This window comes from Ciconia boyciana, chromosome 1 (assembly GCF_034638445.1).
Source record: "Ciconia boyciana chromosome 1, ASM3463844v1, whole genome shotgun sequence".
Lineage (NCBI taxonomy): Eukaryota > Metazoa > Chordata > Aves > Ciconiiformes > Ciconiidae > Ciconia > Ciconia boyciana.
In genome coordinates this window covers 58,916,580-58,931,941 of record NC_132934.1, presented here as the reverse complement: position 1 = coordinate 58,931,941, position 15,362 = coordinate 58,916,580, and the positions used below count along the sequence as shown (strand labels likewise).

The following is a 15,362-nucleotide window of genomic DNA, read 5'->3' as shown; positions in this document are numbered from 1 at the left end:
AACAGTAGCATCACACCTGAATCTTAGTGTTCCCTTGCCTGAAATTCATACTGTTGTTTCTTGTGAGTATTCCGTTCTTCCTGTCCTAGATAGTTGTGTAACATTGCTAGTAAACATATCCTGTGTTTCAGAAGTGACCGCTTTTTAAGCTTACGAAGTTATCCCCATGCATGATTGGCACTAACTGATACGCCTGTCAAACCTTTTATCCAAAAATTCCCCTGCACCAGGCAAATTTAACAAATGATACAGACAAGGATCAATTTACTGATCACCAAAATGCAGCAGGGGAGATGTAGGTTAAATATTAGGAAATACTTTTTAGCTATAACACTGATTAAGTCGAAAGAACAAACTGCCAAATGAAGTTGGATAATTGCCATCACTAGAGATTTTCCAGGCTATGAGTATGCATCCATTTAGCAGGGATGGCTTAAAAATAATGCAGTCAGTTTTGCCACAATTCAGAACTTGGACTGAATGACTCATTATATGCATATTTTATCCCAAATAATTTTTTAAATTTCTTCCCACTTTACCCTAGCTAGGGATAAAGCAGCAGGGATGTCAGCAAAAAAGAGTAAAATTTTCTCTCAGTGTGTGTCAAGCCTACGTGAAATAAGAAACAAATTATAGTGAGAGAGAATAAAGCCCAGATTGATGTGACCTTTATTATTTTAACAGTGTCTTTCAGCACAATTACAGAGTTGCAGGATTGCAGAGAACAGAGCTGGAGTATAAAATAACATAAATAAATAGAACAGGAGCCAAAGCAGTCAGCAGGAGGTGGTTGGAATTGGGCAGTGAAGGATGGGTGAAGGGTTTGCATTGGTCAAAGCCTTTATGATTCAGCCACCATAGTTGCAAATTCTGGAGAAGGGAAAAATTTTTTTAAAATATTAAAAAAAGAAAATGTAAAGAAGGAGGAAGCATATTACAATGATTACAGAGTCACTGGTGTAGCAGAAACATCACAATAACAGAAGAACAAAGAAATACAAGTTAATTAAAGAGAAAGTATGACTTGGGAAATCTTACAGTGAAATGAAAGGATTTTTGAGGGTAAGAGAGAAATGCTATACATGCCAGACTGTCAAGACTGTCCACTGCTATTCATCTGAAGAACTTGATTAGTTCCCTGTTATTCCTTTGTAAACCTCAATGGGATGAAGGCAAGAACTAGAAATTTAATTTTGCAGTGAGATAAATTTCCTTTATATCAGAGTTTGGCAGAGAGACTCATTAATGAGTCTTTCAGAGTATTCGTGTCCCTATGTTATAAATATATTACATTTAAACTCAATTTTGTAATGGCAAATTGACTGAATATGACAGATTACAAAAACAGAAGGCTGATACCAATCTACATAGCAATCTTGACCACACTGGTGATAACGAGAAAAATTCCTGTGATCTCAGGGCCAGCATTTTACCCTACGGCTTTTATTGGTGTTACCTCCATAATATTTACATAAATGTATCTATCTGCAGTTTGGCATTATTTTATGCTTTGGTATATATAATGCGTTTCAGCAGGGTGATAAAGCATGAAAGAGGCACATTTATATCCTGGTGAATAGCTGCCTGGCATACTGCACTCTGAATACTGTATTACCCAAGGAGGTTATAATTCCTAACTCCATCTAACCTTGGAACAGTTACACTTGAGAATCCCCTGCACAGTTGTGTGTGCCTCAGACCGTTAAAAATGACAGACTGGAGGGAATCCCAAGAAGGGCAACAAAGATGATAAAGGGATTAGAGGGTATACAGAGAGAGTGGCTTATGGGTTTAACATAATCAGCTGAGAGGAAAATGACAAATAGGGGAGGCAGTCATCTGTAAAGGCTCAAGAGAAAATTATTGAAGTTTGACATAACGAAGAGTAATGTCTTGCAACTAAAAAAGACAGAAGATGAAAATTAGGCATTTTAAAGAACATTCTAATGTTCAGTTGGAAAATGCTAAACTCTTAACAAGTGAGATCTTTACTGACTGGTGTGTACAAACAGCACTTTTGATGACATGTCCAAAAAACAGGTTGCCAAATGCTGACAAACCAGACTGAGAAATAAAAGTGTCAGAGGGTTTAAATTAAATCCAAATTTATCCATAATTTTGAAAGATGTAAATCCAAATTAGGATTAGTGATGCAGATTACTTAACACAAAACATGTATAAATCCTGTACATGGTGGGTACATAGATCGAAAGTGTTGCAAACTGAATTTAAGAGATAACATAAAGTACTTCTGATAGAAACCCAGACTATTCTGGGCAAAAACTGAAAAGGGGTATGATTATTAAATCACTGTGTGAATAAATCCTGCAGAGAGAAACATGAACTGCAGTGGATGAAACCTTTCCAAAAGGGAAAACTAACTATGCATATTCTATTAGAACAAGTTGTCATACTTGCTACAGCTAAATTAAATCCTTTTTATAATAATTTGTATCTACAGAATATATTTGGAAAAGGTTATTCAGACTTGCAGCCAAATATTTTCTATAATACATTATGATGGTGATATTATCACTTAATGGCAATTTATTTCACAGGTACTTTCTGATAGCCAGCAAAACATAAAATACTCCTTCATGAATAACTGCTATGTGCTTTATACTTTTTCCAGGATTTTCAATGTACTTTAAATATTTCAAAGATGTTCCAGTTGAATAATCTTGCAAACTACTTCACTATTTATTTTCCTACGAAGGTGAGCCCAACCACAGGTGGCTTGTGGAGGCATTGTTATGAAGTGTATTCATATATGCAAAACTTCTGAGATAAGGCACTGTATATTGGCCCCTGCCTGTTGGTCATTCTTGTAAATGTTTATTGCCTCTGGCTGGCCTGTTAGTGAGAGAATCATTGTGATTGACTACATCCTCTTTTCTAGTTGTAATTCTCCTTCCAAACAAAATTACATCTTTCTTTGCACAAATAATGGTTTTAAATTACAAGGATTTAGACTATTTTGTCATGTAAAAGAACTTACTAGCTATCTTGTGTCAAAGCTCTGACTTAAAAGGAGAGGATTGTTTCACTGTGTTCAGTATAGTTTAGTAGTTTCTACCAGCCTAATGTATACCCTGTAGTATTTTACTGAAATGACATATAATTACAGAGGACATGTTGTAGGCTAATGATTTATCTTACCAGATTGTGTTTTTTACATTATCTGTACAATAACAGATCTGTTTAGGAAAATTCATAAGTAATGACTTACACTAATTTATTTTAGAAGATAAAAGAGCACAAAGAGGGATAAGAAAAGAAGGACTTCCAAAAGATTCTTCTTTTTTGTCTTGGCTTTTACCTGTGGCAAGGCCATGACTTAATCAGTTGTATTTTTGAATGCTTGATGTCTCATTTTTACAATGTTTAAAGAAAATAATTGAAATATTTTAAAATATCTGCAGAAGTTGAGCTGTATCAAGGAAAACATTTTGACTTACTGGGATAAAAATTTGGATTTGTTCTGTCTATAGTGCATCATCTTTAAATTCTCTATGTACTTTCTCAAGTCTATTAGAATAAAGAAACTGAAAGTCATGATGTGCAAGTCCAGTGCTAATACACAAAATAGATTTAAAAAACATTATGAACAGAAATCTTCATTTTCTTTTCTCCTCTTATAAATGTCCTTCTGAAGCTGACAGAGCTGCTTCAGCATCGCTTCCCAACCCAATCTGGAAGCTAATCCTATCTGGAAGCTAATGTTTGTAGTTTTATTAGGTAACCTGGCCTTGGCCTGCAATTTTTTTCCAATTCATCATCTTCTGTTCACCTCAGTGGAAGATGGAGGGGGCTTGACATCACATAGAAGGTGATCATGCCTTGCATGACAGGCTGCAGGTTTTCAACTGTTTGAAACTGGCAGATCAGCCACAAATTACAAACCTTTATCGGTCCAGAGGTAAGCTGGTGGAACTATTTCTGATCTGAGCAATTTTGCAGGAATGATAAAAGGTTTAAAGCAGGAGGCCTCAGAGAAAATTTGTAATGTGAGGCCTCTAACGGGAAGAAGGCTGATTAGGTTGGGATTAATGTTTGTGATGATATGTCTGAGAAAGATGGCTCTGTGGTGTTAAAAATCCATGAAGATCAGTTCTTAGAACTGCTATGGGCTCCTGAGGGACAGGGTTCAAGGGCCGTCTAGTGAATTAATGTTAACCCCTGTGAAGGGCTGCATGTTTGTGATCATTTAGCGACGTACGAAGCTGCTGTTTGAAACGAGGGGTATAAGTGAGGCCTGACAATTCAATTACAGGGAAACAAACCAATGGTTTGCAACAGAAATACAGCATTGCAATACTGAATATGAATGTGAAGTACATTCGTGACTTTACATTTTATTTACATAGGCAGTTACAATCTGGAATTGGATTTATGAACCAAAGGAAAAGCTGGAAGGTATGTCATCCTCATCCTTTGGTCACAGTCACAGCTGTTAACTTTGCATGTATTTCAAGCCTTTCCAGTGTAACAATTTGCTGTTGGAGACAAATTTAAGAAATGGAAAAGAAACCGACAATTTGTATAGTAGGGATATGGGCAGAAGAAGCAAAAGAAAAAAGCCCTTCATTCTCTTCCCATTATCGTGTATAAATTCAGAGTGATTCCAGTTCAAAGTTAAGGAAGGGTAAAAGTTGCAGAAGAAAGAGATAAGGAGAAGAGCTGTTTCATATTGCTTTGTTACAATGTACTGGCTTTCAGGCATTGTTTCAACTTAAAAAAAAGTTATGGTCAATCTTAAATAAAAAAGTTAATGCTTTATCCTCGTGTATAAGCCAAAATAATTCTGCAATATAGTTTTTTATTCCAATTGATACTGCTTTTGTTTTGCAGCCTTCCAGGAATACGTGCAGATGTATCTGATGTGAGGTTGGTGGATCAGCTGTAAGCTTACTTACCTGAATCAAGTTTTCTGCTGAAAATCTTGCCCACTGATTTTAGTACCACTGCCACTAATTTTAATGGGAATAAGGAGGACCCATATAATAAAGCATATGAAATTTCAAATAATGACACACTGCTTGGGTTCAGTAGCGCTGCTAAAGTTTAGCAGGAACTTCCCCTAGATGCTTCACAATTGCTCCTCTGCAACCGTAATATAATAATGATCTGAGAAATTAAGAGGCTTTAGTCTAGAAACAGGATCATAGTCACTGATATACCAGTGTGCTATGGACAGGCAGTTTAGCTAGTATGTCACCTGACTAATATGTGAGTGGGTGATATTGTATGTCATTTTTTCAGCTTCTAAACTGGGAAACTATGTGAGTTAACCTTATTTTGCTTTTTATTCCTTTTTAAATTGCTTTTTAGTTGGAGACAACATTTTTTACAAATCCCAGAGATCAGGTAACACAGGGAGATATGAGCTTTTTTAGATATTTTTTAAATTTCACCCTATCATATGGCTTGTCAATAGGGTGAAAACTTAGCAATTGCCTGCTGTCTAGGTGATTTAGTACTGTGACCACAAACCTCTGCTACTATCTCTTCCAATGAGGAAAGACTTAATTCAGAAATGCATCTCTTCATGTCTGTTCCAGTGTGTCTCAGGGATACAGAAGAAAGAGGAAAAAGGAGAAATTTTGTATGTGGGCTAATTTGATTAATCGCAAGAGGGAACAGAAAACAGCAGTAATTTTTTAAGCAACACTGTGAGAGGAAAAGTTGTTCTTTTGCGGAATATGAGAACTACAAGAAAAGGGAGTGACAAGCTTTCTTAGCTGTGAAGACCCACATAAACACTAGCAAAAGCTGGATAGACAGTTATTGTCCAGAAATTCCGTAGCAGACTAACTGTACTTTGAATTTTAAGAGTATTGCTTTGCTAAGTCATGCATTACTTTTCTATTTACCAATCATCAAGCAGAAATGCTGGCACTCAGCTTTTTTTCTTTCTTTTTTCTAAGTTTTATAGTCCAGCCCGGGTCTTTGCACTGTCAGTGTCCTTATCCGCGCTCCACTGAAATCAACAGAAAAATTAAAGGACTTGAAGTGGAAGTTGGATCGGTACTTAGCCCTGTGCTGTAGTGCGCCTTAACTACATCTCGGTCTCTGTAAACTCTTGCCCCCTCTAGTGTCAGAACTCGGCTCCTGTTTCCCCTAAAGCCTGCAAGCAAGGTACGGCAAATGTAGCAGGGCTTGGCATTTCATTAAGTCCAAATGGTGCCCTTCAGAAGGTCACAGCCCCCCGTGATTCCTAGATTTCCTCAGTTCTTGTGTGTAAGAGTAATATTCGATTGTTACTGTCAAAGTTTACTCCTCTAATCACATACCATCAGCGCCAATTTTACCATCACCGTCCTTATCTCCAGCTGCCAGAAGAGCCTTGGTTTCTTTGTCTGATAGGTCTCTTCCATCTGGGGTAAAGCCCTTCAGTACAAACCTAAAGAGGAGGCATGGAAAAAAGGAAAGCTTTTTTCAGAACAGTTTCACTTTTGATATATGAGTTGGAATCCAGGGTTATATCTTCTGTTATTGACCTTCTTTAACATTCAGGAAGAGCGCTTTGCTCTGAAACTGCATTTCACTGAAGAACTATCTGTAAGGTATTGATCATCATGTGTTTCAGGGTCCTGCAATAAAAGCTACAGCTAGCTACCTCCAACACGCTTTAGATCATAAAACCAGCAAACAACTGATTATTGCGCACAAATACTAGTCAAGAGATTGAATTGCGTGACATTATCTAGAATCTTGTAAAAAAGAAAATTAGACTCTTAAGGCAAGGTAATTTGAGAAAGGACATATCTTTACTTACTTTAATTCTTCCTCTTCAATGAAGCCACTTCGATCTTTATCAAGAATATGGAAAACCTTCTTCACATCTTCTGGGCTCTTCTTTTTCAATCCTACCATCTCGAAAAACTTCTTGTAGTTAAAAGATTCAGCCGCTACAGGAGATGAAAAGCCAGAGAACTGCTTAGAAAAATCATTGAAACGAATACTAACACATACCCGTGGTTTTCTTCCATCCTGCTGCATGTCCTACCCTGGGAGGCACAGTCGAGCCCAGCTGTGGTAGGAGCTACACGTATGCACTGAAATCGTCCATGCTGCACAGACACTAATTGCAAAAAGCAAGGGGGGAGAGGAGCAGTGTCTCCGTTTTGCAGATGAAGAGCTGAGCTACAGACGGATGGAGACTTGCCCAAGGTCACACAGAAAGTCTGTGACAGAGCTGGGAGCTGAAGTCTAACCTGCTCGGTCTCATTTCATTGCCTTAAACGCTTTTTGTGCTAAGTTTTACGTTAAAACAGTAATCTGAGAGTGGACTCTGACTATTAGATGGCTGTCACTTTTTGACATATCCACCCCTGGAAAAAAAAACCCGCTCTTCCTCAACCACGGAGCCTAGCGTTGACAAGAAGTGTTTCGGAGCACATGGCTATTTCAGTTCCGTTCCGTTTTTCCTGAAGACTTACTAGAAATCAGTGTTGCGGTTCGACCGCTGAAGGTCTGTGCAATCGTGGTTCCTAAGCTCAGACCCTGCAAGGGAGTGCTGTGCTGTATGCTGCCTGCAAGACCTTGTGAGGCACGATCGCCGGGGAGGAAAAAAAACACCCAGAGCCCTTGAAATCGGAGCCGAGATAAATGAGTTTACCTGCTCCCCCTCTCCTGTCCTTTAACCGCACCCGCTTTTGTCCCACCCACGTCGCCTTGCTAACGACTGTGGTGTGGATTAGAAAGGTGTGGATTAGGAATCCAAAACAGTGACCTCCAAAACCTGCTGTGGACTTATTTTTTTTCCTTCCCCATGCGTCCTTATTCCCGCCGCAGCTTTTCCTATTACATAAAATTAAGGAGGCTCTGCTTGACTGAGATCTGACATTAGTTGCTGCTAACTGCATCTGCTCCGGGACTTGGGGATGGCCCCAGAACAATGGAAGCTAATGAGAAAAACAGCTGCTGGATCGAGCAAAGCAGTTTGTTGGTCCTTCGACTCCCCGGCTGCTGAGTTTATTCGGGCTCAGCGGGTTTTGCGCTTCTGTCTGTTTGGGAAGGTCATCGCACAGAGCAGGACAGAAAGAGGCTGCTCTCCTGGGTGGTGCCACCAGCCAGGTAGTTGGGGGGGATGGGGGGGGGATACAGCGTGTGCATCCCGGAGCACCATTTCTGGCATTTCTTTGAGAGCAACCTTAACTACCTGAGTCTCTGTAAGCACCAAGACGGTTTGCTATCAGTCTAGGGGTCGCGATGAATTAGGGGGGTAGGGAATATCTGAAACCCGGAGGAGTCTGAGAGGGAAGTATGGACCGCTGCAGCCATTCGTCCTGCAGAAAGCTTCTGCAGTCGAGCAGTGCACCCACTTGCTCTGCTGTTGCCTTCTGCTCCATCCCGAAAAGCAAAGCCCACCCGGGGGTTCTGCATAGGAAGTAAGAAAAGAGTGGTTTCTTATCTCCTTGAAACGAGAAACAGCAGTTCTGCAATACCTGAAGCTGAATTTTGGGGGTGAGTGGGAACCTGCCGGCATCCACGGCTGACTTCCCTATCCCACGTCAAGATATAATCCACCCTGGTTCACCGAGGGTTTTGTTCCCTTTTAAAGTATCCCCTTGGTAGAAGCAAAGTCTGTCCACAAGTACTGCTTGCCTTCCTTCAAAATAAATTTCACCTCTGTAACGTGCAGGGCAACTTTGCTGAGGATGCAGCCCTGCACTTGATAAACCTGTCATGCTTTCACTGCACTTCTGAAAACACATCCTCATTTGATATTTTGTCTAGCTGGTTCCTCTGCTCTTTCCCGAGCTTAAATAAATGCACTGCTATCCTAAGCTGAGGAGACGAAAGGAGGGAGAAGGGGGGGGGGGAGGAAGCACTCACCTGAAAAGGCTCCCACAGCCTTCTTGATATCCTCAGCGCTGAGCACGTCAGTCATAGCCATCCTGCAACTGTTTGAACAGGGAAGCAAGTGCGAAAAGATTAAAAAGTGCTTTTCTCATCATTTCTGCTCATATGACCAAAGCTGCAGTGCTGTGTGGGGATGGCACACCGGGAAAGGCTGGAGCAGTGCCAGCTATATAGCTCTGCGTGGATGAGTGCCACGGGCTGTCGCTCCCCAGTTTGCAGAGCACCAAGTAGTCCACAGACGTGAGGGTTCGGCTAAAGAGAGGGGATGGGGATGCCTTTGCGGGGACCGGGGTGGGGGAGGACGCGAGTGGGGGTCGCTCCCTGGGAGTTTGGAGCCTAAGCCTTACTGGAGCAGTGCCAGAGCCTGTCGTGATACCGGCTGGAGAAAGAGTTGTGCCAAGGTCAAGTTCTCGGGTGCAGTGGAAGAGCTGGTGGTGCAGAGCAGAGCCTTCTCCTTTAGTATACAGTCAGGACGAGCTTTACCAGTTTATTCGGTGATGAGTAAGGAGCAGCAGCATATGCCAAGCTTCAAGCTGCTCTTGAGGTCGGGAAGCAAATGTAATGTAGCTTTTGAACATTTGCCTTATCGTTCAAACATTTCAAACATCTCCCCCTCCTCCCTTCCCCCTCCCCTTCACACACATATTCCTTTTAGACCTCGTTTCTTTCGGGCCAGTCCCTATTAAGCATCATCCTCGCTGAATGAATTATCACATCCCTGCGAATCCCACAGATCCCATTTGTAATGCACAATATGCTGCAGAATCTTCCGCGAGATGATATGGTGAAGCGAGATGCGAGGTGACAACATGCTCGTGCAGTGGTGGGCTTCTCAGGCGGGACCGGGCACTTCCCGACATCGTCAAAAAAAGATTTAGGAATTGTAATGTGTTTTCTAGGCTTTGTTTGTTTTCTCCAAGAAACTGTGCCCATATGGCAAGTAGTCCAGCTCGTTCTCGGAGGCTGGGCAGGAGCCATTAGGCTGAGATAGCCAAGGTTAGGGCCCAGTAGTAGGGCAGATCTCTGCAGGAGTATTGGCATCTCCGCTTCAGGGAAGACGGGGGAGGGCAGTGCGGTGGCAGCGAGATCCCCGTGCTGCCATCAGCAGGGACAGCCCTTGTCCTGAACAAGGGGCCTTGTCCTGAACAGGACGGTGAGGGAGCGGCCTGAAAAGAGGCGGCTGCTGCAAAAACTCGGGTCGCCCTGTCAGTAATTCCTCGGCGCTTTTAAAAGTGCAAGCCCCTGTCCTGTTCTCCGCGGCCTGAGTTCAGCTGTAAGGGGTGAGGCGTTAGCGTGCCACTGAGCACAGAAGGACGGAGGAGGAGGTGACATTGGGGTTCCCTGTTTTTTTTCCTCGTTTCTTTTTTAAACAGCAACTCTTCGTTGTGGGAGGGACCATCGTTTTTCTCTTGTTGGAACATTTTTCCCCTCATTTCTGTGTATTTCCTGAGATACCAGAGAGGCTTGGTTTTCTCCAAGGACAAACAAGGAGACGGAGGGGGGAGCTGAGTCCCTCTCCCTGGGTTGAACACATCCTTCCCTGGTGTACAGGAGAAGAGGAGCTGCGCGCTAGGATGCTGACCCGAGGGAAGCTGCAGCCTCGCAGCAGGGCTCCATGCAGCTTCCCGCATGGGCGGCTCTCGCTCAGCTGCCCCCCTTGTTTCAGAGCTGGGAGGTGAAGGGGTGCGGTAAAGACAGTACCTGGGTTACTCGGGTCTCTTGCTATAGTGGAGTTCAGCTGGGAGAACAGAGTTGAAAAAGCCTCGAGTAGCACAGGTTAAAACCCAATCGTTAGTCTGTTTTATGCTTAGGTTAAATGTAGACCCATCAATATACAGCTATTTACAAGAGAAATCAATGTGCACGATCTTCTGCAGCTGGCATCCCTTTGCTTTTCCTTAACTGGCGGAAGGGAGAAGAGTCCCTTCTTGTTCCCAGTGCAGACGCCTCCGGCCTGTTAGGGCATGGCCATCCACTTCCCAGCATCAGTGCAGCCTGCAAAGGAGCTGGGCCTCGGTCTCCACAGTTTGTTTTCTTCCTTACGAACCTTTTGCAAACCCGTTGCTGCAGTATCCTCATTCTTGGAGCCACAGAGCCTCCTTTTAGGTCCCCACGACCAGGAATGCTCCTGACCATCCTGCCGGTGAAGATGCTCTCGTTGCGGGTGACTCGTGTTTTGCTGTCAACCCTGCTCTGCTGACAACGCAGAGCATGTTTGGAGGGCTGCCCCCGCCAGTAACTCCCGTCGGTAGCTGGCAGAGGCGATGCGCAGCGCTGCTTGCCGTGCTGCCCGGCGCCAAGCAGGTTAACTAGCCTCATGCCAAGGAAACCGGCCAGAGGCGTGCCGGGCATCTGAGGTATCTGAGGTGCATTCCGTGCCTGCGCCCTGGGGATGGGGCCCAGCAGCTCCCTCCGCATAGCTAACGAAGCCCCGCTTTCCCTCGTCATCGGATCCCTCAGGCTGCCATGGCCTAATCGTGCTGCAAAGGCGAAAAGTGAGAGGTGCCAGAAAAATGAGGCTTCGGATCAGGTGGAGCCGTTTGTATAGCGTAAATAACATTTCCCCCCAGCTTCCCATCCCCGCTTCAGAAGTGGAGAGGCCGTACCGTCCACGGCCAGGAAAGTGAAAGCAGCGACATGCAGGGTTACGAAGCGGACAGCTGGGGATCTAACATGGAGGGGTGGCTGAGGCCCGCCTCTAATCTCAGCAGTGCATCCGTTTTAAGGACAGCTGGCAAACTTCTAGAAGCTTTTAACCACCAAGCTTTAGTCAAAACTGTTATGTTATTCTAACATAAAAGGCGTTTCACGAATTGGCAGTTTCACACTCGACCCTTCACCTTTTTCTCATCATCCCTGCGAGATGAATGACGTGCTTTCCCTTTATTTCTGAGATTTTGCCAATTTTCCTGCCCGAACGATTTGCTAAAATCCACGGTGTGGATTTCCAAGTTGTCTGCACAGAAGCTTTCGTATAGCTCAACTTCCCCTTCCACTAGCGCCAGAATGATGATATTCTTTCTAAGTAAATGATCACGTAAATTAAGTAGAAATCAACCCGCCCTTGTCAAAAGCAAACAATTCAGGGAGAATTTCATGAGCAGCAAGAAGTCCCCACGCGGAACGTTGAAGCAGAAAGCCGGGAGTCCTTTGCAAAAAGGGTGACACATTTCCTTTATCTTCCTAATGACCACACCAAGGAGAGCAACTTCATCCCACGGCTTGCGATCGCCTGTGCATAAAGAGAGATTTCATTTCTGCGACGTGTTTTGGAGGGGGTTTTGCCTTTGGTTCACGACTGAGCATTTCAGTAACTTCTGCTCACCGAGTCCTTGCTCGCGTTCTCGTTCACTTTCTCCCCTCCCCTTCCCTGTTTTGTTCTTTCGTTTTCTCACTTTCCTCCCTCCTTTTCTCCTCATTCCCCCTCAACGTGTTCACCTATTTCCTCCTTTTAATAGCCCTTTCTTCTCCTTTTCAGCCTTCTCTGCGGGAAGCCATTCCTCTGTGTTTGGAAGATTTGCACCTCTCTGTCTCTGGGCTTTTGTTTGTGGGAAGGGGGATAGGGTCGGAGTGATGGAAGATATCCTTATCTGCTTTCCTCCGGGCGAAGGTCCTGGGTTCCTGCCGGGAGCGGGCGAATCCACGTTTGCTGTGGAAGTTTGAACATTTTCTTGCTACTTACCTTTTGGATCTCTCCTAAGCACGCTTGAAAAGGGTGTTAGATATGGAGGTGGTCAAAAAGAGGTGGAACTCGGGGTAGGAACCCCACTTATATAATCTCTCTTGCTCTTTCTATTTTTGGCAGGTGATACCCACTCCTCACTGGTATCAGATATTCAGGGATTTTGGTGACGGTGTCACATTTATCTTTCCCTTAACTAATCAAGGAACACTATTAATAATCCTTGGCGCTCACCTTCTCCTGGCTGTGAAAACCTATTACCTCGGCAAACTGACAGTCCGCTTGAAGCTTTATTGTTCCGGGGAGAGGCAGGCGGCATGAATCAGCTGTTTGGGGGCAAATAGGCGCTTCATCTTCCATCAGATGGAGGAGGTGGCGTCGGGGACATCTGTCACGGTGAGTCAGGAGGTTCGGTTCGAGAACTCTGCTCAGAAGGAAACGAAGAGGAAGATGCAGGAAGATCCTCATCAGAGTGAGGGAAAACTGACTTACGCTCAGGAGTTTGTCCTTTTCTCTCTTTAGCCCCAGCAGATACTACTCAAAACGAGAGAACAGCCCTAAAGTGCCTCCTGCACCTAAACCTGCAACATTCAGCTTTTCCTCTTGGCCTTGAAGGAAAGCAGAAACAATTTTTCCTGCAGGCAACAGCAAACTCTATCGTGTAATTCTGGTTGCTCATACTTACAGGGGCATCCAAAATCTCCATTCTGGGCCCCAATGGGCAAGGTGCTGTAGAAGTCTAAAAAATTTACAACCTGAGCTTTTTTAGGAGAGGTGGAGCATTGTAAATGAAGAGATACTATATATACAGACATAATACATTGACTGTAAGCTTTTCAGCATATAAATTCTCTTTATGCTGAGTTGCTCATTCCAGGGAAAGACACCTTTGAAGACACCTCTATTTTTACTTTGTCAAGCAATAATAACAACAATAAAAATGCTATTGAGACCTATTTGCCATTCTGTAATCCATCTGGGGACACTTTTCCCGATATTTAATGTTTTTCTGGCAAGGGGAATCCTTTTATAAAGGACTATGAATCACATTTATCTAGAGTATATTTGTGAGTGAAAAAAACCCCTTTTCTGTTTCAGGACTCAAACCCAACAGTTCTTAGGTTAAAAAGCAACCAAGTCTGTTGTGATACAACTGAAATTGTCTTTTGGGAAAGGCAGGTGGTGCAAAAGTGAGATTTGATTTTTCTAGCTTGATTAATTGATCCTAGAAGGGAGGAAAGATAATTGAGGTATGTATGAGATAAGAATATTTAAGAATATTTCTCTACTGCCAGTATCATTCTGATGCTGAGTTCTGTGATAAACTGGAAATTCTCCAGCAGCTTTAGATAATTTCTAAAGAGGAAGCTTTATTGAATCAAACATGACAAAGGTTAATTCAATCAGTTTAATATTCTCTCTCTATTTTTATTACACTTCCTGTAGTGGTTTTTGAATTTTCAGTGTGCTACAGTAGTAGGGGAAGTAATATTACCTCTCAGGTAGCCTCCTTTATTTCTCACAAACACTGTGCCTGTGTCCTAGCTCAGACCTGGTGAGACTTTGTATTTAATTACAATGTGAGATAGCTGACTTGCGGGTCAAAATGTTTCAACCAACTGGTGTGTTGCCTTTGGAACAGTATGGTTCATAGTACGCTGTTCGCTGCATTCAGTGATGTGGGGTTTGCCTTACACTTTCACATATTATATACCCTTGATGTAGTACCAAGATTAGATTCTGGTTTAGAGATACCAGTATCTCGTGGTTGTTAGCTGGATGCTCTGCTTCCATTTGGTAGCTGGCAGAACAACTTTTCTCTCTTACCTTCTTTTGGCAGCTTAGAGAGGATAAGGATTGTAGGACTGTCTTTTTGGCTACTGGAGTGTGACTTCCACCATTGGAATGAGTGCATTTGCCCACTGATGAAAGGAGAGCAAGTGCAGGGCTAGTAATTGTGATTCCTCTGTGTAATTCAGCCATGTGAAAGCAATCCTGATTAGTGGAAATCCTTTCTTATCCTTTTAGTTAGTTCCTACTAAGGCTTATTTACAAAGAGAGAAGCAGATTTATGACCTCATCAGGCATGTAGTGAGGTCTTTGTTACATATCAAGTATTTAATTAATTAAAAGGCATTTTGTTGTTGGGATTTTTTTGTGGTAAGAAGAATACAATCAAAATCTGACACTTCTAGGTTATTCGAACAAATCTGCCTGAAGCTGAAAGACATGGAGAGTTGTGGCAACAGGATCACTGAGAGTTCGTCTATGTGCAATGATAGAATTTAGGGAGGAAGTCTGTGTTACTGCACTCATCAGGTTCAGTAATGTGCTTACATATTTACTACCGTCTCAATCAGGTTAATTCAGGAAAATATTAGGACTGGGCTTCCCCTTTAGGATACATATACACTGCAGAGTTAATTGGGATGCTCATCCATTATAATTTATTTTTCTCTTTCCCACCACACATAAATAACTGTAATCTCAATCATAAGGTGCTCCAGGTCCATATCAGCCAATGTACCCGAAATTTTTGATGTTATTGTCATAGTGCTAGCATAGCACTTTGAAAAGGAAGCTTGTCCTGCTTCTATCTCCCATGACTACTACATGTGTTGTGACAAGCAACTTCAGTCTTCAGGGGTACCAGTCAGCCATCTTTCACTCACCCTGCATTTCTTTTCCTACTTATTTGTTAAAGAAGCCATATGACTTCCTTTATTTGAAAGCATATTCTAAAATTTGGAGGTTTCATTGATAATAAATGTTTCTTGGTTGCCAGTTAACATTTCTCCTACATATTTTTATC

The 15,362-nt window shown here is 42.8% G+C and overlaps 1 protein-coding gene across 1 annotated transcript; it reads right to left on the bottom strand.

Moving 5' to 3' along the window:
• Window positions 1–779: 779 nt before the first annotated feature.
• PVALB (parvalbumin) lies at window positions 780–8,917 on the bottom strand. The gene is made up of 4 exons (XM_072848740.1): window positions 8,842–8,917; window positions 6,779–6,911; window positions 6,294–6,403; window positions 780–870 (listed from the first exon to the last, which is right to left on the bottom strand). Exons 1-4 carry the CDS (start codon window positions 8,900–8,902, stop codon window positions 842–844), a joined length of 333 nt encoding a protein of 110 aa, XP_072704841.1. The 5' UTR covers window positions 8,903–8,917; the 3' UTR covers window positions 780–841.
• Between the last annotated feature and the right edge of the window lie 6,445 nt (window positions 8,918–15,362).